The sequence below is a fragment of the Nansenia antarctica genome, assembly GCF_963989245.1.
Source record: "Nansenia antarctica genome assembly, chromosome: 16".
Lineage (NCBI taxonomy): Eukaryota > Metazoa > Chordata > Actinopteri > Argentiniformes > Microstomatidae > Nansenia > Nansenia antarctica.
Window position 1 is genome coordinate 2,768,620 of NC_137686.1, and position 27,337 is coordinate 2,795,956.

The following is a 27,337-nucleotide window of genomic DNA, read 5'->3' on the forward strand; positions in this document are numbered from 1 at the left end:
ACATTACAATATATAAACACATATACACACATTACAATATATAAACACATATACACACATTACAATATATACACACATATACACACATTAAAATATATAAACACATACTGTATGTTACAGGGCATGGTTAAAAAGTCCGCAACTAGGGCAAAATAATTTTTCTGTTTTTTCCAGATTATGAAAGGGTAAGCTTTAAAATGATGTGTCATACATTGAAATCTGAAACAAGTTGAAGAAGTAATGGATATTTGAATGTTGATACCCCCTGAACCACCGTACTGAGATAAGTCTTCAGAGACATTTCAGATACATTTTTCACAGAGGTAATGGGTGGGAACAATAGCTGGTTAACTCCACCCTAATCACTCCCTCAAGACAACCACACCCTCAAGACAACCACTCCGTCATTACCTACCTGTCATCTGTCAGTGGGGTTGTCAGCTAACCCTCAGGTAGCAAAAATTATTAAATAATAATAATAATAATAATAATAATAATTCATGATTATTCATGATTCATCATCATTGTATTGCCATGTGTGCCAAAAGTGTATTTACGTCCGATTACAAGTACAAGAGAGTAAAATTCATGGCAATGGAAAAAATTAGGCAAGATACAACATTTACATTTACATTTTTGGCATTTAGCAGACACCTTATTCCAAAGCGACTTACAATCAATACATTTGAATACTAAGCATGAGAATCATCAGTCTGGCCATCTATGTTCTGGCCTCGGGCCAGAACATAATCAAAGGCTAATTTAAGTAATTGATTGTTAAACAAATGTGACACGTTCTAATACTTGTACACATTGCTAGTCAACTAACACAGCTTGTTTTGTGAGCCTGCTAACAATGTAAAGTAGTGTTATAGTTAACTAGGTAGTAGTCCAATCCATTACGTTGCAGTATTAGGCTTGACTAGCGAGTTTGTGTTGTGATTCTCAACAACGTTGAAACGTAGTTTCACCCTCTTCCATAGTTTTGAATAATAAATGTGTGGACTGACGATGTATCGCAGCCTAACTTATTCTAATAATTATTTAACATAGTTTTATTCAGATAATTATTCCCCCCTCCTCCCAGACAAGGTCACATTATTATTGGATTGGTTGTTTGCGTGTCGGGTGAAGTTAGCTAAACATTTAACCTGCTAGCAAGAGAAACATAATGTCACTCTCCAAAGGTCTAAAGAGGAAAGTTGACGGTGAAAACAGGGCATTTAAAGAGGAATGGACAGCGAACTATATATCCTACCTGGTTTCATCAATGCAAAGCCGTTGTGAGACTCACATTTTCCGTGCTCACAATGTTCCCTTTCTATACATGCGAGTCGTCCTTTTCGTCAATGAATGTGATAAAGACGCACGAGAGGAATCGATTGATGCATAAAAAATAAAAAATAAACTGCCTGCGGATGGCGGTATACCCTTCAAATAACAAACAATCTCTGCATGTCTCGCGGACATCTCAACATGGATCCATGTCGTTATCATAATGGTCTTATTAATTAGTAATCACTGAGTATGAAAGCATAGTGGGACTGTCAAATTAGTCCAGAAATCTCCTCAGTAAAGTTTTGTGTCAATCCAGGAGGAACTCCAGACAGCTCTGAACCCCTTACAGGAGATCGTTGCATCGTAGAAAGAAGGTTGCGGCGGTGCATAAACTATAGAGTTGCGATAGTTGAGACTCTCTCTAATTAATTTGAAATACAGTGTCCGTTATTACAAACCTGCCTAAATGTCCCTTTGAAAACACTCAAGTTATCACTATTATCAATAATCAAATCAAGAATATTATTAGTTTTCAAAACAACCGCGGATTAAAGTGACGTCAATATCACCAGATATCAAGCAAATACTGACCGATGGGAGATGCCACTTTTCACATTACGTGAGTACCAAGCCTGTCGTTATTGTATTTAATAACCTAATTGTATTTTGTATATTTTGAATGAATGGGTTATGGCTCATTGTACTTATTATCCCTAATAGCGCGTTTGCTCTGTCGTTTCAGGAGCATAGGCCTACCACCACTTTTGCGCCGATTTTGTTGTCAATGTTTTTCAGAAAATTAAACAGAATTTGCTTTGTTACTGTTCATATGTGTGTTGCAGTCACATACCTAAACATTACGTTTGAATGATTTAATGAGCTGATGTTATTTTTTTCAAACCACACACGCTATTTCAGCACCACGCCTTGTCCACCTACTTATGATTCACTCTGAGGGGTTCAGCGTCAGTGCGCTTCGCTGCCTGATTGTCTGTCCCTGTGTCATTCACTCTCAACATGAATAAAAGTACAATACGCATTATTCAGGTGGAGGTCGATTCTCTATTCGGACATTATAGGCGTGGTGTGTGACTGTCGGTCCGATATTGTAAAAAAAATAAAAAAATAAAAAAAAAATAATGTGGATTCTCAAAATAATCTGCTGGGCCAAATATTATTGGTGACGGGCCAGCAATGGCCCACGGGCCGCCTATTGCCGACCCCTGATCTAGTGGGTCTTGGTGTAGTTCCTTTCCATCCGGGCATCAAAGCTGTAGCCTAATAAAAATAGAAGACAGTACATTTAAAATGATTGCCCACTGTTACCAACACACCACTTTTACAAAATACTACTATGTTCATAAAATAGAATTGCTTATACAATGACAATGACAAATACCTGAAGTGCTGGTGACTCATCAAGGTGTCATCTCTCAGAACCTCACCTCGTCATTCTGTAACAAAGATGTCAGGTCAGAGGTGTGGACACACTGCTAGTGTAGGTTCTCTTTCATAGTATTCGTTTCGTATCTCACTATGGGAACGCCCCCTGCGTGACCTCATCAGAAACTGAATTACACTGCGCCAGCCCATTGGCTGGCCCAGGCGACGCTTGTGTCACGAGGGATGGGACCCTCCGTCTATATAAGACGTACACACGGCGTCTGTCGTCATTCAAAAACCTTTTCTCGCTTCTCACTGGAGCTGACAACAACTGTGCGGGTGGCTAGAGCTAAACAGTCCACAGATACGAGCGACCAAACTCGTGCCGACGGGCGCTCTGCTGCTAAACTGCACTTTCGTTGACGTTCACAGGAGTTGAAATACTTCTGTTGAAGAGTAGGAATACTCTGACTCGGGGTAGCGATACCCCGTGTTACGATTCGAGTAGCAACACTCGCCTTGCTCGGAACGAAAATAGTAGCGATACTCCTCGTTCTGAACGACGCGTGTAGCAATACTCCCTGTTCTGCGAGTAGGAATACTCCGAACGGTTACGGGTAGCAATACCCAGTGTGAGAGACTAAAGTAGAAATAACTTTATCTCTATAACGCACTGCTAGCGGGTAGATAGTAATATCCCTCCCCTGGCCCTTCTGTTTTTCCCTTGATAGCTGACAAGCTAACGGGTGAAGTAGCGAGGCCTGCTAGCAGCTAGCCTACAACCCTTAGCCAGAAATGGCTAACGTTGAGGCTAGCGGACCTAGCACAGCCGAGACTAGCCGGAAGACATGCCCGTGCGGCAAGTCAATGGCTAGCTGGGACACTCACTCTAAGTGTGCAGTGTGTCTGGGATTAATCCACGCCCGGGCCGCTGTTATCTCTACCGATGAGTGTATCGACTGTGCAGTGTTCCTCAAGAAATCTCTCCGCCGACGGCTAAGTCGCATGGCTAGCCTGTCGGGAGAAGATCCGCTTCTGTGTAAGGCAGCCGAAACGCTGCCATCACAGTCTAACGCGGACATGTCTCCAGGTTTACCGACACCATGCTGGGCGGACTTAGTGCCACATAGCCCTGACATCGGTTTCCCGGTACTGGATGACAAGGGGATGGACAGCTTTACCGCTGCTCGCTATGAGAGAGACTCGGACAATGATGAGGGAGGGTCGCGTGACTCAGACCTCATTCTGTCCACCGATGATGAGGAAGACTCCTCATTATCAACCGGTAGGCGCGGAGCTGGAAAGCCCCCCACGCCTGACGGAGGTAACCAACCCTCCGCCCCGTCTCCCATGGACTGCGACATGCAGGACATGTGCAAGCGAGCAGCGGAGAGGCTGAATATCCCCTGGCCCGTCGCCCAAACCGAAACTGCTATGTCACTGCTATGTCAACTGGATTGTGAGGGAATGGACTCCCTCGGCCTCCGCCACATCCCACCGGTGGTGGCGCGCTACCTGCACCCGAAGACCCCCGTATCTTCGGCTGCCACGTCCCTAGCCTCCAAGTCGGACCACTTCCAGGCTAGCCTTACTGACAAGTGCTACAAAGCAGCGGCACTGACAGCGAGGGCTCTCAATGCCTCCGCACTCCTATCAGCCTACCAGGCTGAGCTGGAGGAGGATATGACCGCTAACCCAGACAATATGCCTACCCTATGGGAGGAAATCTGCGTTATAACGGATCACATCCTCCGTCTCCACAAGACGGCCATTCAAGCCACGGGTAAATCCATGGCTCTCATGGTACTGCAGGAGAGGGCGCGTTGGCTCGGTCTCACCAACCTGTCGGCGAAGGAGAGAGAAGAAATGTTCGACACCCCTATCGTACCACAGGGTCTCTTCGGTGCAGCAGTCACCTCAATGCAGAAGAGATGTGAGGAGAAAAAGAGAGAGGATGAGGCTATGGAGCTGTGCCTTCCGAGAAGAGCACAGCCCGCAGCGCCCGTGACCCAGCCACGGCAGTCATATGCGCAGGCTATCTCTCGCCCGGCCCCTGCCTTCAAGATCCCCAGAGCGGCTAGACAGCAGGCAGCGCCCCAGGCACCCAGAGGTCCCAGGAAACCATGAGCCAGAAAACAGGCTCCCCGGGACAGACCTCAGGCGTCCCCGCCCCCTCCCCCGGCCGCCGCGTCGGCAAGGAAGAAGAAGCGGGTGATCTGACAGCCTCTTCTCGGGAGGAGAGCGAGTCCAGTCGGCCCCCCTCGCTGACCGCCCTGTACCCTCCCAGCTCCGTTCCAGAGCAAGTTCGGTACGACATGTTCCATACAAAGTGCAAGACCACGGTCAGCGTCCGTGTTCACACGCCTTCCGGGGGAAAGCTGAGAGACTGTTCATACTACAAAGTTGTTTGTCACTCAATCAAGCACGTTAATGCACAATGTATTAAAAATGTCCCGACAAGCGCATCCAGGCAGAGTGCCAAGGGCGTTGTTGACAATGTTGAAAAGCATAAAAATAAAAGAGATGTTGAAAAACAAATAACGCAGACCGTGGGACTAGCCCGTCCCGCGGCTGTGATGCAGAAAGCGGCCCGACCGCGCACAGCGCGGGAAGGCACGCTAGGCGGCTGTTGCGCGCCCCGGCCACAAGGGGGCGCCAACAACTCGCAGGTGACGGTGTGGCCAGTCATCCCGCTTTCCACACATCAACGGGAATGGGCAGACTGCACACAGTCAGACTGGGTGTTGAGGACACTACGAAGGGGCTACAGGCTCCAATTCTGTGTCGCTCCACCCCCATTCAGAGAAATACTGTACTTTCGAGCTCAGGGCGAACGAGCCAATATTCTCCAGGAGGAAATCTCCATTCTAAGGGAGAAAGGAGCTATAACAGTTGTACCTCTCGAGGAGACCCACAGAGGTTTCTACTCTAAGTATTTTCTGGTCCCAAAGAAAGGGGGGGGCATGAGGGCTATTCTAGACCTCCGTGTCTTGAATCAGCATCTCAGAAAATACAAATTCAGGATGTTGACACACTCTTCCCTGCTAAGTTTCATACGACCAGGGGATTGGTTCACATCAATCGACCTGAACAATGCTTATTTCCACATTCCGATATATCCTCCACACAGGAAATATCTGAGATTCGCTTTCCAAGGGATAGCATACGAATATGTGGTCCTTCCCTTTGGCCTGTCACTAAGCCCAAGGGTGTTTGTAAAATGCACCGAGGCAGCAGTGGCCCCTCTCAGACAGAGGGGTATCAGAGTGGCCACATATATCGACGACTGGTTAGTGGCAGCCACCAACCGCGAGGAGGCGGCGCGTCACACAGCGGTCATTTCGAAACACCTAACGAATCTTGGGTTCCGAATAAACATGGAAAAGAGCATGGTGACACCCTCCCAACGCATCGCGTTTATAGGGCTCACACTGGACTCTATCCGAGCCAAGGCGTTTTTGTCTCCAGAAAGAGTGGAGACGATGCGCGCGACTATAGCGCTGTTTCGCAGGGGCAACATAGTTACCCTCAAACAATGCCAGAGGTTGTTAGGCTTGATGGCCTCCGCTGTGGTGGTCATACCCCTGGGGCGCCTGTACATGAGAGGCATCCAGCGCTGGGTGGCCTCTCTGGGCCTGGACCCCCACCGCGACGGTCACCGTCGTGTGAGGGTCTCCAGGGATTGCTCACTGGCTCTGCACCAGTGGAAGGACCCAGGTTTCATAACACATGGTGTTTCTATGGGACCTGGCCTGAACAGAAAAGTAATCACCACGGACGCCTCTCTGAGAGGCTGGGGTGCCACTTTCGAAGGGAGAACGATAAACGGGGGTTGGGACCCGCACTTACGTTCTACCCATATAAACGGCCTGGAACTGCTAGCTGTTCACTTGGCTCTGAAACATTTCCTCCCGTGGTTGAGAGGACATCATGTTTTGGTGAGGACAGACAACTCCACGGTCGTTGCCTATGTAAACAGACAGGGGGGACTGAGGTCCCACCAGTTACACACCATGGCACACAGACTGATAGTGTGGAGCAGTGCACACATGCGGTCGCTGAGACCAACCCATGTACCGGGCATTCTGAACTACGGAGCAGATTTGTTGTCCAGGGGCAACCCACTGTACGCAGACTGGAGACTTCACCCCGAAGTGGTGAAACAGATTTGGTCACGATTCGGTCAAGCGACCGTAGACGTTTATGCTACGGCAGAGAACGCCCAGTGTCCCCTGTTCTTCTCTCTGCGCGATCGGGGAGCCCCGCTGGGAGTGGATGCATTAGCGCACGAGTGGCCGAGGACCCTCCTGTTTGCGTTCCCACCGGTGGCACTCATTCCCCCGACTCTGGCCAGAGTGAGGGAAGGAGATCTGTCCATGGTGCTGATAGCCCCGCGTTGGCCGGGAAAGCACTGGTTGGCGGAGATTTTTCATCTCCTATCCGGTCCGCCATGGCAACACCTGCTGACCCAGGCGCGGGGGAGATATTCCATCCCCACCCAGAGAGATTGTCTCTGTGGGCCTGGCCCGTGAAGGGATCAACCTTGCACTAGTGGGTCTTCCCCAAGGGGTGATCGACACTATTCAGTGCGCCAGAGCCTCATCAACTAGAAAGTTGTATGGGCATAAGTGGTGTGTGTTCGAGACTTGGTGCTCAGAGTCACACGCTGTCCCTTTTCAGTGTTCTGTGACAGTTATTCTGTCATTTCTACAGGACTTGATTGAGAGGGGTAAGGCTTTCTCAACCGTTAAGGTCTATTTGGCAGCTTGTCATATTGGCCTGGGTGGAAAGTCGATAAGCCAGCACCCGTTGGTGTGCCAGTTTATGAAAGGGGCCCGAAGGAAATTGCCTACGTCTAGGCCGTTAGCTCCTTCATGGGACCTCCCTATGGTACTAGATGCTCTCTCCTGCCCACCGTTCGAACCGCTGGAACAGGTGGAGGTGAAAGTGTTAACGCTAAAGACGGTCCTATTGCTTGCTTTGGCTTCGGCTAAGCGCATAGGTGAAGTCCATGCGCTCTCGGTGCACCGAGAGTGTACAAAGTTCTCCCCAGGGGACTCTAGGGTCTTTTACATAGACAGGACTCAGGGTTGCAGGAAAGGTGACCAGTTGTTTGTATCCTGGGCGAATCCACACACGGGAAAGCCAGTGTCGAAACAACGCCTTTCCCATTGGGTAGTGGCGGCTATTGCCTTGGCTTACTCTAGTAAGGGTCTACAGCCCCCCGCGGGCTTACGTGCGCACTCTACTAGAGGTTTGGCGACCTCCTGGGCACTCTTTAAAGGGGTGTCTATTCAGGAGGTGTGTGCTGCGGCGTGCTGGGCTTCGCCCCACACGTTCGCTAGATTTTATAGGTTGGATGTTACGGCTCCAACGCTATCACACTCAGTCCTCAGTTTGGGTTCCTCTTAGGACGTAGTTCCTAGAGTGTGAGGGTCCATTCTGGGACAGTTGTCGTTTTACAGGCAGGTCTGGCAATACGGGAGTAAGTATATTCCCATAGTGAGATACGAAACGAATACTATGAAAGAGAACTTTAGGTTATTTACATAACCCCGGTTCTCTGAGTAGTATTCGTGAGTATGTCACCGGACCACCCTCCTTGCTTTAGAAGCGAGAAAGAGGTTGCTTGTTTTGAATGACGACAGACGCCGTGTGTACGTCTTATATAGACGGAGGGTCCCGTCCCTCGTGACACAAGCGTCGCCTGGGCCAGCCAATGGCCTGGCGCAGTGTAATTCAGTTTCTGATGAGGTCACGCAGGGGGCGTTCCCATAGTGAGATACTCACGAATACTACTCAGAGAACCGGGGTTATGTAAATAACCTAAAGTTTTCCATAGACTCTCAGTGTACTATTGTTGTACTGTAAGGAGTAGGCTAGTGAAATCATTTCAATCCACAGTATTATTCTACAGCAAATCTACATATCAATTAATTAATCCTTATTTTTGATATAAGGATTATATTAGCGACAACATTAGCGTTCATTACAAAAGCATTGACTTTTTCTATAATCTATTATTATATCTCTAACAAAGCTAGCTAGCTAGCTAACAAGCTAACACTTGTTTGGCTAGCTGGTACACACAAACACACTAAAATGGTGCATGAAACATATTACACTATGTTGCATGTTTAGTAGGTCTCCAACAAATGTATTTATTCATTATGTTTTAACTGTTAACTTTGACAACGTATTTCTTCCTCCCACCATCTCATTAGTTTGGGGTGGCATAATTGTGGTGAGCAGTTTCAGTGGTCTGATAACTGATGCTAACAACGGGGCTATCTACCTTACTCACAAAACATCAAATAACTGTTTGGCTATCCTAAGTAAACAATACAAAATCCTAGTAAACAACACATGTAACTCACTAAAACTTACCCAAGAACACAGCAGAAGGTCTGTGCAGACGACTGTCCCAAGAATAGTGAACTGATGTGGAGATCAATGTCTGAAATTCCGTTGTCATCTGTCATCGTCAGATTCGGAGTTCGGAGTTCCCGTTATGTATAGTCCAGTATGAAGGAGTTCATTAATTGCCCACTGTCGATATTTCTGCCTGCTTTTGAAATTCTGTTGATAGCATTAGCGAGAGCTTCAGCTTCAGCTCCATCTTGTAAATTTGTCAACAGGTCCAGACGCACACACATGGCTCCTTACCTACAGCTGGGGTGGGCGTGGCTACACACACTGCCACACTAATACGAATAATACCCCCCACCCGACTTTGCTAACTAAATGTAGGTATTTAGTGAATGTAAAACTGTTGGATATTACATCGAGTGGGTTCTTCATCGCTTCGTTTGTCGTCCTATGCCAAAAACCGGAAAACACATTTTTTCACAACAAGACTTATTTGGCTCGATTGTGAGGTTTCACAATTGCCGAGATGGGGACCTATTAATCAAACCCTGTCACATATACACACATTACAATATATACACACATATACACACATTACAATATATACACACATATACACACATTACAATATATACACACATGTTTGAGGATCTCTACTTTAACCTCATAGTAAATGTTTAACCTCATAGTAAATGTATACTAGTTCTTCTTCTTCGGCGTATGGGTTGTTGTTTTCCTCTCCACTCCACCAGGCTCGGGGCCGAGGGGCTACCCTTTTACCACCCCGAGACCTGGTTGAGGGGCTCACCCGGGCTATATTTCTGGACACCCCTCCAGAAGCCACGTCATCGTCTCGTCATCTAATACCGACACACCATGCATCCCGTTGGGTGGGTGGTACACCGGGCAATCCAGGATAACATCTGCGGTCTGCGGTTTGGTCCTCTGCGCCACACTCGCACGACGCATTTGGGGCCAAGCCCCATCTGTGCATTGATGAGCGGAAACGGCCGACGCCGGTCCGGAGACGATTGAGCCTCACCCAGGATAGCCTTGGCAAGTCCATCCCGAGGGGCTCAGGGCTGGCGACTGGGATGTGGTCGCGGAGTTTGGATGTGTTTGCCTCCCACTCCGCGCGCCACATATAATCCGCCCATCCTGCCGCACTGATGTTAAGATCTCTGCATTGCTGCCTGAGATCCTGTGCGGCAGGCACAAATGGGTGTCTCAACTTGAGACGCTGGGAGGGCTCCGCTGTTATAGTGAGCCTATCATGGAGCAGATCGTTATTAAGCTCCACGGCCCGGCAAGCGATGCTGTGGCTCCCATGCGGCGGCGGCCTGCGGGCTGGATGCCTGCTAGGATGGGAAGGTTGTCCACGGGGGTAGGACGCAGGCATCCTGTCACAATGCACAAGGCTTCGTTTATAGGCGAGTCGATGAGGCGGGTGTGGGCACTGCGACACCATACTGGGGCGCAGTATTCACTAGTTGAATAAACGAGGGCTAGGGCAGCCAACCAGTCGCCTCATCAACGCCACACAAGCTGTTAACTTCTTGCGCAGTGACTCAAGGTGCCGGCGAAACGTGAGCGTCCTGTCAAGATAGACTGGCTCAGCGGAACATGGCAGGGGAGTTCCATCTAGGTGTACTCTAAGCTCACGTTTAGCCTCCCTGTTGTTATGGTGGAAGGCAGCCGACACCATCTTTGCCTCGCTAAGCTTCAATCTCCATTTCCGGAAGTATGCCGCTAGTGTCTGCATGTCCTGGCTCAGAATCCCCTCCACAGACTGCCAATTTCCAGCAGAGTACACCACTGCGAGGTCGTCTGCATAGGCGTACTTCCGCGAGAGTGTGTTGGGCAGGTCATAGGTGTAGATATTATAGAGGAGGGGGGCCAGGACCGATCCCTGAGGGACGCAGTTCTTAAGGCGTCGAAGCCTGCTTAGCTGTCCGCAACCGGTGGTGAGGGTAAAGCTGCGGTTACGGATGAGCTCCATGATCATTCTGACCATGTGCCTGTCCGGCAGCAGGCGGAGCAGCTTGCAGGTGAGGCCGCGATGCCATACGTTATCGTAGGCAGCCGTCAGGTCTATGAAGACGGCCCCGGCCTTCTTTTTTGCCGAAAAGCAATCCTCGATGTCTTGAGTCATAAGGGTGACTTGATCTACGGTCGACCTCCCGCATCGGAACCCGGCCTGCTCACGTGGGAGCAGCGGGTCGACAATTGGTTCGATGCGGGCGTAGATGAGACGCTCGAGGATCTTTAAGGGGATGCATAACAGAGAGATGGGGCGGTAACTCTTAGGGTCCCCTTCAGGCTTATTCGGTTTAGGGATCGCAACAACTAGGGCTCTTCGCCAGATTTTGGGGATCTTGAGTTGGCGCAAACAGGAAGTGAGGAACGCTTTCAGCCAGGACTTCTAGTATGTATACTAGTGTATAATAGTAAATGTTTGATTTTAAATCCAAACTTTGGAGTATAGAGCCAAAAGCAGAACAAATGCTACATATATAAAATAAATACTTTAAATACATTTTGAAAGCTTGATTGGAATCAATGGAATTGTCCCATAAGTGCAAACCTCAAGCTAGATCATGCATAAGTCAACATACTTGACTTATATAGTATGTAAGTAAGTATTTGATGCAGTTAAATATGCGCCAAATACTGATGTTTGTCCGACAGGTTTTCCAGACAAGAACATACTAATTGAACTTAAATGGAGATTGTCCTTGTGTAGTTTTTAAGAGATAAAATAGGTACTGGTACTGTGTTCATGTCTGAACAGAAAATGAATAAGCCTTTTCTCAACAGGAGGAGGAACGGAAGCAAGCTGTAAGTCTGTGACACCTGGAAAATAACTAATACTCCTCACAAAGCTATATGAAGAGACTTGGGCTCAACTGAATGTGATTTGATTCAAATTTGTATTTGGCACAACATGAATACGTTGCACAGTTAAAGTGCAGTGCACTTTGAATCCAAATGCAGACATTATTTGCTCCCAGTTGTACCATTTCAGTTTCGTAACTTCACAAATGAAGTTACTGTATGTCCAGAGTTCATCTTCATATGAATGCGTTGTTGGCATTTATCTTTACGCCAACCCTAATGTTTGACATTAATATGATTGTGTATGTAGCGTTTGATTGTGATTTGTTTGATTATCAGAGCACCTTTCTATGTGAATTTGTCCTTCCAGCTTCTTTACCTGAGCAGTATCTCTCATTTGGTCTGATACTCATCTGAAAGGATTTGAACTTCAATATATTTGATAAAGCTGCTTTCATATTTTTAGGACCCCCTCGAAAACGAGATAGCATATCTCAAGGGGCTTGTTAGGCCACGGTGGTGAGGGGGCTCAAGGACACGACAACGGAGGCAGAATACTGTGAAGCCCCGTAGGGTATTTATTTACAGTGGAAAAACTGAAAGGATGAGTCCGGGGGTTTCAACCTGGCGGGCTGGCGGTAGTGGTTGGCGTGGGCTGTGGAGGAACAGAAAAACAGGGTAAGTCTCCACAGTAGGCCAGTACATAAGATATAAACGAATCACAAAGTTAGGCACGAGAGCAAAGTTCACGACTAGTCACAGAGGATACTTGCCAGGTCATTCTTAGGGAAGAACTGACGATGAGTGAGTAGAAATCCAGGGTAGATGTAGACAGAGGGTTGATTGGGAGTGGAGACAGGTGTGCAGGTTTGGCTGAAGATCTAATTAGGGGGACAAGCCTCAGCTGCGGCGGAGAGCACGCTGTGCTCGAGTTGTGGGGGCGGGTGCTCGAGCTGTGGGGGCGGGGGAGGGCGTGTGTGAAGGCCCAGCCGTAACAGGACCCCCCCCCGAGGGGGAGCCTCCTGGCGACCGGCCCGGAGCATCCGGGTGGGCCCGATAGAAGTCCCTGAGGAGGACTGGGGACATGATCTGGGACCGGGGAATCCAGCTCCGTTCCTCTGGGCCATATCCTTCCCAGTCCACCAGGTACTGGAAACCCCGGCCACAGCGACGAACCCTGAGGATTTTCCTTACCGCCCACTGGGGGTGGCCATCCACCAACTGAGGAGGGGGCGGTGCAGGAGCTGGTGGCATCAGGTCGCTGGCGACATGGGGCTTAACCCGGGAGACGTGGAACACCGGGTGGATCCGACGGAGGGAGTGAGGGAGGACCAGCCGGATGGCAGCGGGGTTGATGACCCGGTCGATGGCGTAGGGGCCGATGTATCTCGACGCCAACTTCCGGGAGGGGACATTGAGGGGGAGATCCGCCGTGGAGAGCCAGACCCTCTTGCCCACCTGGTACACAGGAGCTGGAGTGCGACGACGGTTGGCGCTTCGAAGGGGGACCGGCCGGTGGCTTCATTTACCATGGCGTTTAGAGAGTACTCCACCCAGGGTAGGTCCTTGCTCCAGGAGGATGGATGGAGGGAGGACATGCAGCGGAGTGCCGACTCCAGGCTCTGGTTGGCTCTCTCCGCCTGCCCATTGGTCTGGGGATGGTAGCCGGAGGAGAGGCTGGTCGTGGCCCCAATCCCAGAACAGAAGGCCTGCCACACCTTGGACGTGAACTGGGGGCCACGGTCGGAAACCACATCCTGGGGAAGCCCGTAAAGGCGGAAGACGTGGGTGGTGAGTAGCTCCGCCGTCTCCGCCGAGGTCGGTAGCTTTGCCAGAGCTACCAACCGCACGGACTTGGAGAAGCGGTCCACAATGGTAAGGATGACCGTGTTGCCTAGAGACGGGGGAAGGCCGGTCACGAAGTCCATGGCAAGGTGGGACCACGGTCGACCGGGCACGGGTAGAGGCCGCAGCAGTCCTGAAGGCGGCCGGTGGGATGCCTTGCTGCGAGCGCAGGTAGGGCAGGCCGAGACGAACTCCCTGACGTTCGCGGCCATGGTGGACCACCAGAACCGCCGGCGCAGGAAGGACAGTGTGCGTAGGGCCCCAGGATGGCAGGCGAAGCGGCTGGCGTGGCCCCACTGCATCACCTTGGTCGGGGATCTGGCTGGGTGCGCTGTGCAGCTCTGACCACCGCCTCGATCTCCAGGGTGACCACTCCAACGACCCGGGAGGATGGAACGATGGTGTCAGGAGTGGTGGGTTCCTCCTCTGCAGCATGGAGTCGAGAAAGGGAGTCCGCCTTGGCGTTCAGGGAGCCCGGACGGAACGTGAGGAGGAAGTTGAACCGCCCGAGGAACAGGGCCCAGCGTGCCTGACGGGAGTTCAACCGCCTGGCCGACTTGATGTAGGTCAGGTTCTTATGGTCCGACCAGACGGTGAAGGGGTGCTCTGCGCCCTCCAGCCAGTGCCGCCACTCGTGGAACGCCTCCACCACCGCCAGCAGCTCGCGGTTCCCGATGTCATAGTTGGCCTCGGCGGAGGTATAATGGCGGGAGTAGAAGGCGCAGGGGTGCACGGTCTGGTCCTCCGACTGTTGAGAGAGCACACCACCGACACCTGTGTCTGAGGCGTCCACCTCCACAATGAAGGGCCTAGAGGGGTCTGGGTTTATCAGGACCGGCGCCGAGGTGAAGAGCCTCTTCAGTTCACTGAAGGCCGCGCTGGCTGCAGGTGTCCATGTGAACTGGCGCAGGGGGGAGGTGAGGGCAGTGAGGGGGGCGGCTACCCGGCTGAAGTCCCGGATGAATCGCCGGTAAAAGTTGGCAAAGCCGAGGAAGGACTGCAGCTGTTTCCGGGTGGTAGGTTGGCCCCACTCGACGACGGCCTGAGTCTTCTTGGGGTCAGGGCGAGTCAACCCACCCTCCACGATGAGACCCAGGAACTCCACAGAGTGAGTGTGGAAAGAGCATTTCTCAGCCTTAATAAAAAGGCGATTCTCCAGTAGGCGCTGGAGGACTAGGCGGACATGTTGGATGTGCTCCTCAGGGTTCCTGGAGAATACTAAGATGTCATCTAAGTAGAGGACGACAAAGATGTCCAGCATGTCCCTGAGGACGTCGTTCATGAGGGCCTGAAAGACAGAGGGGGCGTTAGTGAGACCGAAGGGCATGACGAGATACTCATAGTGGCCACGGGGGGTCTTGAACGCCGTCTTCCACTCGTCGCCCTCACGAATCCGGACCAGATGGTAGGCGTTCCGGAGGTCCAGCTTAGTGAAGATGGTGGCCCCAAGGAGGGGCTCAAAGTTGGAGCTCATGAGGGGGAGAGGATAGGTGTTCCGGACGGTGATGGCATTGAGCTCACGGTAGTCAATGCATGGCCTGAGGGTTCCATCCTTCTTCTTAACGAAGAAAAACCCCGCTGCCACCGGGGAGTGTGATGGACGGATGAGCCCCTCAGCCAGACAGTCGGAGATGTAGGTGTCCATGGCTGCCTTCTCCGGGGGGGCAAGGTTGTAGAGGCGACTGACTGGAAGTTTGTTGCCAGGACGGAGCTCGACGGCACAGTCGTAGGGCCGGTGAGGGGGCAGGGTGCGAGCACGCTCCTTGCTGAAGGCCTCTCCGAGGTCGTGGTAGTCCTCTGGGATGGAGGAGAGGTCAGGGGAAGCCGGAGGCGGTCGCAGAGGCGATGAGGGGGTATGGGCGGCACGGAGGCATCGGGCGTAACATGCGGTACTCCAGCTCAGGATACGTCCCTCACCATAGCTGACATGGGGAATGTGGAGCTCGAGCCACGGTCGTCCCAGGATGAGCGGGGACTGCGGGGTCTTGAGGATGTAGAACCGAATCTCCTCCACATGGTTCCCAGAGACGGTCAAGGAGAGGGGTGTAGAGCGGTGGGTGAGAGGCCCCAGGCTGTGTCCGTCTAGGGCTGAGACGGAGAGGGGGGTCTCGAGGGCAACGAGGGGAATGGCAGCTGAGCGGGCCAGCTGGGCGTCCATGAAGTTCTCGTCTGCTCCCGAGTCAATGATGGCCTCGACCGTGAGGTTCTGCCCCTGCCAGGAGAGGGTGACAGAGAACCTGGCTGGGCTGGTGGTAGGTGGGGATTGAGAGACACGGCTCACCCGGATTCCCCCTTCGGGTGAGCCTACCCTTTTGATAGGGACGGGCAGGTGTCACAGAGGTGTCCCTTCTCTCCACAGTAGAGGCACAGGCCCTGGGCCCTTCTCCTCTCCTTCTCCGCCGTGGTGAGGCGGGCTCGACCAAGCTGCATCGGCTCCTCGCCAGTGGATGGGGTGTAGGTCGACTCCCGTGCGGAGGAGGGGTTGGCTGTGACGATAGGGTCCTGGGGGCGTGGCGAGCTGGTCTGGTAGCGCCCTCTCTCTCTCCGACGCTCCCGGGAGCGCTCGTCAACGTCGATGGCTAGGGCCACTAGTTCGTCCAGGGTGGCGGGTCTGTCCCGGACGAGCTCGTCCTTGATGACCTCACTCAGTCCCTGGCGGAAAGCAGATCGCAGTGCCCTGTCATTCCATCCGCTTCCGGCTGCCAGGGTGCGAAACTCGGTAGAGTAGGCCGCCGCGGTCCGGTTCCCCTGGTGGAGTGACATCAGTCGCGCCCCGACTTCCTGTCCTGCAGTGGGGTGGTCGAAAACCCTCTTGAACTCCGTGAGGAAGGTAGCGTAGTCACCGAACAGGTCAGGGCGGGCGCAGAGGGTGACCTGGACCCAATTCAGGGCGTCGCCGGTGGTGAGGTTGGTGATGAACGCCACCCGGGCTGCCGGCGACCAGAACTGGCTGGGCTGATGCGAGAACACCAACTCACACTGGAGGATGAAGCCTCGGAACTGGGCGAAGGCTCCGTCGAAGGGGCGGGGGCTGGCTAGGTGGGGCTCCCGTGGCTGTCCAGTAGGTGGTGCCGGTAGCTGGGCAGGGTCAGGGAGAGCAGGGGGGGGGGCAAAGGCTGCGAGCGCGGCCACCTGTGCCGTAAGCGCTTGGGTCGTAGTGATGAGGTGCTGCATCTGGGTGGCGCGGTGCTCCTGGTTAGCCTCCTGGGTTGTAATGCGAGTGTTCAGGGCCTGGCACGCTGTAGCGGCCGCCTGGAGGAGGTGAGTGTGTTCAGCGAGGATTTGGATAGCCGTCGGACCGGATCCAGGGGTGGGAGATGGTGCCCGGTCCTTCGTGTCGTCTGAGCCCAATTGCATGGTCAGTTCTTCTGTTAGGCCACGGTGGTGAGGGGGCTCAAGGACACGACAACGGAGGCAGAATACTGTGAAGCCCCGTAGGGTATTTATTTACAGTGGAAAAACTGAAAGGATGAGTCCGGGGGTTTCAACCTGGCGGGCTGGCGGTAGTGGTTGGCGTGGGCTGTGGAGGAACAGAAAAACAGGGTAAGTCTCCACGGTAGGCCAGTACATAAGATATAAACGAATCACAAAGTTAGGCACGAGAGCAAAGTTCACGACTAGTCACAGAGGATACTTGCCAGGTCATTCTTAGGGAAGAACTGACGATGAGTGAGTAGAAATCCAGGGTAGATGTAGACAGAGGGTTGATTGGGAGTGGAGACAGGTGTGCAGGTTTGGCTGAAGATCTAATTAGGGGGACAAGCCTCAGCTGCGGCGGAGAGCACGCTGTGCTCGAGTTGTGGGGGCGGGTGCTCGAGCTGTGGGGGCGGGGGAGGGCGTGTGTGAAGGCCCAGCCGTAACAGGGCTATTCCTAATAAACCAATTTCCATTGACATGTATTAGGCTATACAGTAGAGGTAGAACGGCTTCTATATGAATTCAGCCTTCAGTTACAGTACATGAAGGCACCAGTGGCGGCTTGCCGATAGAGGGCGCTGGGGCGCCGCCCCCACCTTCACTTCCTAGTTCCCCACCTTCACTTCCTAGTTGCGATTTGTAAAAGTTTTTTTTTTAAATAAACATTGTTTATTCACAAAATGCGGCTGATATTCTGTCGGCGCCTATCAGCATTCATTAAAAATCCTCCAATACAATAAACATTTTATCTGTGTGTGTGTAAAATTCACTGTTAAAATACATAGGGGGAGGCGTCGGGGCGCCGGTCAATGCCAGTCTATGGCAGGCCGAATACTTTTCGCTTACACGTGAGCTGTAGCAGCACTCCAATTGGCTGTCTCCTATTTCTAGGCCGGGGCGCAAAAATGTGCGTCCTGAATATCCGGTTGTTAAGTCTGACGTCAAACTTGACGTTTTGCAATTTCCGGCTTTTACAAAAAAACAAAACAATGTGGTGGTCTGTAAACTGTGCAGAAATGAAATGGCCTATCACAGGAGTACATCTGCAATGAACGAGCACCTCAAGCGAAAGCATCCTGGAGCTCTTTGTGAAGACAGCCGCAAGATAGCACCGTAAGTCAGCGTTGTATTTCTGTTCACTTTTCCGGCCGTGTATGAGTGAAAAATGGATAGCTACTAGCTAATGTTACACAAGCAATGTAGCTCACCACAGTTTGTATGTCTTGTCTTCTGGTGTTAGTAATAATATATGAGCTATAGTCAGTCGCAATGGTCCAAAATTCAAGTGCTTCGTAACCAGTGATGCCGGTAACGCGATACTAAGTATCGCGATACTCTAATCTGATTACTTTTCCCAGTAACGAGTATTCTATCGCGATACTATTTCCAAATCAGTAATCTGATTAAAGTTACTTATTCGAGTGACTGTGCGTTACTATTGCGTTACTACCTCATAACTTAGGCTAAATGCAGTATTTCTTTGTAATGTTCGATAGTAAACAAACATTTATTGCTTTTCTCGCGTCTTGGGGCGTGACGTCAGTGATCACGTTTTCAACACGAGGTGCAGCAGAATCGCTCACGTGTATCACCACGCTGATTGCACAGTGTAAACAGAAGCGTATAATGGAGCGAGAACAGAGATATGCGTTAAATAGCTGGAAATATAGGGATTATTTTGAGTTTGTGTCAGCAAAGGATGACAAGAACATAAATGTTCGTTGTACACTCTGTGCTGGAAAGAAAATATTGTCCTGTGGTAAAACCACAACATCAAATTTAAAGAAACATTTGGAATCTCTGCACAGCACAGTCAAGCTCGCGGAGAAAGTCCCAGAGACCGCGGCCTCGACTTCTGCGGGAGGTCCCACACCGCTCAAGCAACAAAAGCTGGACTTCAGTAGGCCTACAAAATCACAACCTGTAAGTGTGGGAGAGTTGAATAAATTGGTCGGGCGGTATGTTGTAGAGGAAATGCTGCCCATAAACACAGTTGACTCGCCCTCTTTCCGTGCCATCATTAACAAGATCCCCACTACTACCAATGCCGAGCTACCTCACAGAACATCTTTTTCTTCGTACTTGGAGAAGGAGTATGCAGAGATGGAAAAACATCTGAAGGCTGCGCTGAACGAGGTCGACTATGTGTCAACTACAGCGGACATTTGGACAGCTAACAATAGGAGCTATATGGGAGTAACGCTCCACTGGATTAGTAGATCCACATTAGACCGCAACAAGGCTGCATTGGCGTGTAGGAGAATCCGCGGTAGACACACGTATGATGTTATTGGTGCAGAAATCGAAAACATTCACTCTTCATATGGACTAATCAACAAAGTAGTAGCAACAGTGACAGATAATGGATCTAACTTTGTCAAGGCATTTCAAGTCTATCAGCCTGCTGTCACAGAGTCCGATGATGAGACGGTGGAGGAGGCCACGGAAGATGTCACTTTTTTAGATGTGTCAGAAATCCTATCAGCTGAGGATGATAGTGATGGCCAGCTGATTCTTCCCCCGCACCAAAGGTGTGCTTCACATACCCTCAACCTTATTTCTACAAGTGATGTGGAGAAGTACATCACTTCCAAACCAGAGAGCAAGGCTGTGTATAGGAGCAGCACAGCAAAATGCACAGCTCTCTGGACGAAAGCAAGCCGATCTACCGTTGCGTCAGAAACGGTGGAGGAGGTTAACAAAAGAAAGCTCCTGGTACCGACATCCACAAGGTGGAATTCCTTTTACGAAGCCATAAAGAGAATCGCAGAAATCCCCATGAATGAGCTGACTACTCTGTGCAACAAGCTGGGAGTGAAGTGCTTCAAAGACCAGGAGTACCAGTACCTGCATGAGTACTGTACCGTCATGAAGCCTCTAACTATAGCACTGGATATCCTACAAGGTGACTGTCCGTATGGGACTTTACTGCCCACACTTGAAGTCCTGATGCAGAAGACCCTTGCTGTGAAAGACACCCTATCCAAGATGACTGCAGGCCTTCCAGATGCCATAGTGCAGGTATGCTATGTTGTTCCATCTTAAAGATAAATAAATACATTTTCATTGCACTATTCATGAACATGGAGCAGAGTCACACCATACTGCAGTATGTAGGTTGTCAGTTGCACAAACTAATTGCATACATAATTAGTAAATAAAGGTATAAATAATAGACCTTATAGGCTACAACTAGATAATAATAAACATATCAAATTATATCTTTCAGGCTATCCAGACTCGTTTTGCCAGTGTGCTGGACAACAAAGATGCCCTTCTCGCAGCTGCTAGTTGTCCAAAATTCAAACTCCGATGGCTGAGAGATGAAGGTAGGAGGGAGCAAGTAAAGGATCTTCTCACAGCAGAATGTCGCAAAACTGCTCCTGCAGCACAGAGCCCTGCCAGTGTACCCACCACGACTGCCAACCAAGGCGAGATGGACTTTTTTGCTTTTGAGGCGGAGCCAGAGGAGACCTACTCGGCAGAAAAGGAAGTCATGGACTACTTGAGGTCAGGGCATGAGCTTCAGATTCTGAATCAGTATCCAAACATTAAGAACATTTTCTTGAAGTATAACACTCCAACCCCATCTAGCGCTCCTGTAGAGCGGCTCTTTAGTCTGGGAGGTTTGGTGCTCACGCCTAGAAGGAACAGACTTTCTGACAAGAGGTTTGAGAAGCTTCTGTTAATGAGATACAACCACTGGTTTACTCGCCCCTTTCCACTGTTTCACTCATAGTGTGTTCATGGCCTCCATAGCGTGTTCATGGCCTCCATAGCGTGTTCATGGCCTCCATAGCGTGTTCATGGCCTCCTTCCAGTCTTGACAGCTGAGTTCACTCTTCATTGATAAACTCAGACTCACCCAGTTTAGGATTAGGATTATATTAGGATCATATCTGAATGGTCAGGGTAGGTTTTAGGTTTTGTGAAACCACTCCTTGCTAGTTACTGTGTTAAATAAAGATTATATTTATTTTATTGTTTAAAAACAAGTATTTATGTTGGGTGAGGCAAAGAAAGACTCTTTATTTTGTTGTTTTAAGTTATTGTTTAAAGTTTAATTATGTAATTTAAGTTACTGTTAAAATAAAGTGAGTTTTGGCAAAACCAGTTTTCATTTTTATGTTGCGGGGGGGGGGGGGGGGGGGTCGGGTGCCTAGGCAGCTGCCAATAGTAACTAAAAAAGTAACTAGTAATCTAACTTAGTTACTTTTTAAATCAAGTAATCAGTAAAGTAACTAGATTACTTTTTAAAGGAGTAATCAGTAATCAGTAATCAGAATACTTTTTCAAAGTAACTGTGGCAACACTGTTCGTAACACAGACGGGGTGAATTTCATGAATGAAAGTGAAAGTTCTGTCACAAAACGCTGTTACGTATCCTCACACATGTTTAAGTGGGTATTGCGTGGGTAAAGTGAAATTACGTCTTTGTTTTGAGCGCCAGTGTGCGTTTTATGCGCGTGCACGCGGAAAAAAAATCGTGCGCGCGGGGAAAAAAATGCGCGCGCTGCGTGCGCGAAAGAGGACCCCCCCCCCGCCACTAATGTGAAAAATCCTGGAGGAAACACTGCTGTGCCCCACCCAAAATGTTTAGCACCAGCCGCCACTAGAAGGCACTGATTTTGATAATTTTTTAGGAATCTCTGTATTACAGTATGATACACATGTGTGTCATGTTAATGAGGTGAGACTCTCCTGAATATATTTTTTCCCAAGGAAATACACTGTATTCATACACTGTATTCATAGCCAAAGGTGTGGCATAAGCTTACGGCAGAGGCCTTCCTAGCACAGATGACCAAGATGTGAATGACCATAAGAAAAAGTCTTTCTAGACTTTTCAGTCATAGTTATAGTAATCAAGGGGATGGTTCACTATTTAACATTGTATAGTCAGGGTGGTTCCTTACCTTGAAAGCAGTCTATGGGCCAGGAGAAGCTGAAATCCATGATTCAGAGTTATTTAAATAGCCACTAACTTCAGCTATTGAATTTAGCTGTATTCACCACTAGAAAAAAATAATGGGAGTGATTGGGCAGCAAAAAAAATGTGTGGCCATATTACTTCCAACCAAGTCAGTGAGTTAATTTGAGGTGATTTTTCAAGAAATGTCCTGTTGTTGTTTTGTTAGCAGTGGCTAAAGTTAGCTGTCACTTCAGCTGTAACTTCAGCTAACGTTAGCCACTGCTACACAAGATGCAGTGTAGTGTAGACTGGCTATTTGTAACAACTCGGGCCCATAGACTACTTTCAAAAGGAACCATCTGTTGTTTAAAACAATAGAAGATCAATATGTTACAGTATATACAGTACTGTAAATAGAAGAACGCATCAGACATTCTTAGGCCAATCCCGATTCCCTTTTCTACCCCTATGGCTCGTTTTCGAGTGTGACTCGATTTCAAGCCAAGGCCTTCGAACAGAGCCACAAGCCATAGGGGTTGAAATCCACCCCTATGAATTGGGACAGCCCTTCACGACGGATACGTCATCAGCAGTGGTTTAAATAGACGCGGTACGGGTGACGCGTTATGTTGCCGGCGAATTCTCACATCTCGCAATGCCTTCTTCAGCTGTGTTTCTTTCTGTTGCGTGTGCTATAAGCATCTTTTTTCATTTATTATCAACACACCTGAGAAATCATGGAAGAGGGACAACCCTTCAAGACTGATACGTCATCAGGAGTATCGCAGAAAAGCATTGACGCTCGCGACTCATTCACAACTTCACTTTTACGCTATCAATCGATCATACAAGTCATCAAATAAAAAAGAACAATGCTTCATTATCAGACCATGACAGAATAACGGCGCTCTAACCTGTATGAAACCTGTGCTCCTACCCTGCCAGTCTGCACTGATTTAGGACAACAGTGCAACAACTTTGCGGCTGAACTTTAGTTAAATTTACGGCGTCATATACCATCAATGGGAAACATGGAAAAATGCATGACTTACATATTCAATTTTATGACGTTCCGAAATCCGAAGTGACAGGAACGCTGGAGAAACAGCCGCTGTCCACTGCATTAATTAACTACATGTCCTTGATGAGTCTCCCGCTCACTGCCCTCCATCAAAATGTCACACCCATTAATAATATAACAACAATATTAATAACAACTGCTCGGATTAGATTGCGAGTTGTTTTGGTATGCCGCAATACAATTTATACCACCAAGGGGGGGGGGGGGAATTCGCGCCTATCATGCACATATCAGCCTGTGGATAGAAAACGTTAGATAGATAACTTTCCATTAAATATGTCTACCATCTTCCGCTGTCAAACACCACAATTTATTTCATGATTGTACATCTCTGAAATGTTAATCGCGCACATTTCTATGGGTCAGTTGCCGGGGCAGAGGAACACCAGGGTGACTGTCAGCCTGTGACAAACGCGCAGATATGAGTGCTCCGGTGTCTTGCTTTAGTAGTCTAATGGAAGTGATCAGGCATAACAGCGATTTTTTTGTTATGCTTGTTATAAAGAAAAGGTCTATAATGCATTGTAATTACATTAAACTAACGTTTGATAGATAACTTTACATATGTGTACCATCATCCGCTGTCAAACGACACAGGTAATAATTGATTTATGATTGTACATCTCTGAAATGCTCGACTGTCATGCAGCCTGTAACATTAGACAAACAGCACATCGGCATAATAACGTTTTGTTGTTGTTGTGCTTGTTATAAAGAAAAGGTCTATAATGCATTTAAATGCATTATATGATACAACCCATTAATAATATGACATAATAACAACTGCTCAGATTAGATTGCGGGTGCCGCTACATGGAAATAGGTAAAAATGCGCATCATGTACAAGTCAGCCGAACGTTTGACAGATAACTTTACATATGTGTACCATCATCCGCTGTCAAACGCCACAGGTAATAATTGATTTATGATTGTACATCTCTGAAATGCTCGACTGTCATGCAGCGTTGCGTTACTGTAACGTTAGACACAGCACCGACATAAAAGCAATTTTTTTGGGTTATGCTTGTTATAAATAAAAGGTCTATAATGCATTGTAATGACATTAAACTAAGATAATAAGATGGTTATCATAATTTTTCAAATCTTTATTAATAAGTAATTACAGAGAAAGTAAAATGACATTTCCGCATTGAATAGAGCGACATAACATTTCAGTAGATGATTCGCAATGCATCCTGGAATCAAGGGGTAGCGTACCCCTATGGCTTCGAAGCTAGTCTGGTCCTAGTCTGGTCCTGGAATCCCCTCTACACACCCCGTCATCCCCTCTACCCCCTGTACAGACCTCTTCATCCCCTGTACAGACCTCTTCATACCCTCTACCCACCTCTACAGACCTCTTCATCCCCTCTACCCACCTCTACAGACCTCTTCATCCCCTCTACCCCCCTCTACAGACCTCTTCATCCCCTCTACCCCCCTGTACAGACCTCTTCATCCCCTCTACCCCCCTGTACAGACCTCTTCATCCCCTCTACCCCCTGTACAGACCCCGTCATCCCCTCTACCCCCCTGTACAGACCTCTTCATCCCCTCTACCCCCTGTACAGACCTCTTCATCCCCTCTACCCCCCTGTACAGACCTCTTCATCCCCTCTACCCACCTCTACAGACCTCTTCATCCCCTCTACCCCCCTGTACAGACCTTTTCATCCCCTCTACCCCCCTGTACAGACCTCTTCATCCCCTCTACCCCCCCTGTACAGACCTCTTCATCACCTCTACCCCCCCAGTTTTCTCTACAATTTCTACAATTTTCTCTCTACAGTTTCTACACGTCAACGTGTACCGAAACACTTGTTTCCAACGTGGTCCTACGTTTCTCCTACACCAAGACACATACAAAGAGCATAGAAACATACAAAGAGCATAGAAACATACAAAGAGCATAGAAGATACAATCAGAATACAGTCTGCCATTCCTTCTCCCAGCATCGATTTGGTTTTCCTATCATGACTGAAGGACAGATGATTCACTTACTTACACAAGTTTGACTTCGGTAATAGGTCCAGTTGCAATATCATCAAGTTGGGAACAAAAGATGCCTCCTTCTAATCCATTTGTTCAATTTGTTTACAAAGTCCGGTAGTGGCTGGGGTGGTCGGAGAGACAGCAGCGTTTCCCTGGAGTATGTGATGTGCTGTTGTATAGTTCCATATTCCCCCTGCGTGTTGGTCGCACGGCAGCGGAGACGGTCGCTGATAATTAAGACCAGCAGTAGAATGTTGCCAATAGACATATTACACAAAACACAAAACAAACAAAACAAATAAAAACACTTGAAGCAAACGTATCACCGGCGTGACCGGCCCGAGTCGCTACAGAGCAGCGCCACCGGAAGTAGGAAGTGGAAGACAAATGAAAGATGACACCACATCTTATGCTGGATATACAACCGGATATTTAGGACGCACATTTTTGCGCCCGGCCAAGAAATAGAGACAGCCAATTGGAGCGCTGCTACAGCTCACGTGTAAGCGAAAAGTATTCGGCCTGCCATAGACTGGCATTGACCGGCGCCCCGACTCCTCCCCCTATGTATTTTAACAGTGAATTTTACACACACACAGATAAAAATGTTTATTGTATTGGAGGATTTTTTAATGAATGCTGATAGGCGCCGACAGAATATCAGCCGCATTTTGTGAATAAACAATGTTTATTTTTTTAAAAAACTTTTACAAATCGCAACTAGGAAGTGAAGGTGGGGGCGGCGCCCCAGCGCCCTCTATCGGCCAGCCGCCACTGGTGAGTAGCAACGTTAACGTTGATATGCTTTTATGTAATGATAGCAAGCTTTTTTGCTAAACTATAACTATATAAAAAGGTATGCTCCAGTCTCTCTCCCCGTTATGAGTGACTCAATTAATTTAGATAGACCAGTTAAAGTTTTCCCAAATGTCCCATTGTGATGCAATAATCCGTCGCACCACAAACTTTTACAACATTTGCAAAATTTGACAGTGCGACAAAACTCGCACGCCGTGTGCTTTGTACCATTCAAAACGAATGGAATCGAATTTTCGCGGTGCGATTAAAATCGGGGCCGTGTGCATTGGGATGAGATTTTCTCATAGACTTCCATTCAAACTTCAAAATCGAATTTTGTCCGGCAACAAAAATCGCATGCCGTGTGCATTGGCCTTTAGTTAGCCCTCGAAATGAAGCCATGGCTCGATGAAATATGAATTGGGATAGCCCTCCCCCTAAACGTGAACGCGCAAATCAAGCCATAGGGGTGAAAACGAAGCCGTAGGGGTGAATTGGGATTGGCCCTTAGCATGCATTTTAGGTGGCTTGAAACATGTTGTTAGCATTATTTTGTGCCTTTACTCAGTTCTCATGGGAACTGAAAAAGCTGCAGTTTGTTCAACTAACAGCATGTTAAATATTTTGATAATATTGACATAATGGAAAATAATGGGAAACAAACATGTGAAAAATGTTTCAACACAGACCTATCCATAGTCCTGCAACACAATATCTTGCTCCATAGTATGTGTAACCAGGGAGTAGCTGAAAAGGACTGTATAATTTAGGAAGGGGCTGGTTATCTAACTAATGGAGCTAAATAGGCAGTATAGGAGGATACAGGCAGGGGGCGCCAGCAAACCGTTAGACTAGCAGTTAATGTCGTTAGCATTAGCAAGGGAACTAGCATTAGCATTAGCCTTCAAACAACTAGCATTAGCATTGGAGCTACAAACAACTAGCATTAGCATTGGAGCTACAAACAACTAGCATTAGCATTGGAGCTACAAACAACTAACACACGGTATTACATATGAACAACACATTTATTACACAAATGATGTATCCATCCCCAAATACACATTCCCTCCCGGCCGGCCACACACACTCTCAATCACTCACTGATAGTCTCTGGCCTGAACAGGCTTATAGTCCAGTGGCGTGGTGCGCGTTGAGGCCTGGTCGAATGGCATGTGCGTCGATGAAGTGGTCCGCGTCGAAGCTCCGCGGGAGTCTGTGTTCGCTCGTGGAGACGACGATTAATGTCCAGCTGGCGTCCCGCTTGGTCCAACGTTGAACAGCCGGCTGCTGGCTAGGCTGTCCAACGGGAACACAACTAAACAGGCTACCGTGGTACACTCGATAATCGCTTTCCTGGCGTCTTCAGTTGCTGCACGGTGTGCGCGCTGCTGAATCCGCCATCTTAGCTCGGCTTTTCGTTACT

The 27,337-nt window shown here is 48.9% G+C and overlaps 1 protein-coding gene across 1 annotated transcript in view; it reads left to right on the top strand.

Annotated features, from left to right (window-relative positions):
* Positions 1–27,337, top strand: part of dtna (dystrobrevin, alpha) — a gene marked incomplete at both ends in the record, with an annotated part of 61,605 nt that overhangs the window by 24,138 nt on the left and 10,130 nt on the right. The window contains one exon of the mRNA XM_080546546.1: positions 11,848–11,868. Within this exon, the coding sequence (XP_080402672.1) occupies positions 11,848–11,868 (21 nt within the window). The remainder of the gene's footprint in view (positions 1–11,847; positions 11,869–27,337) is intronic.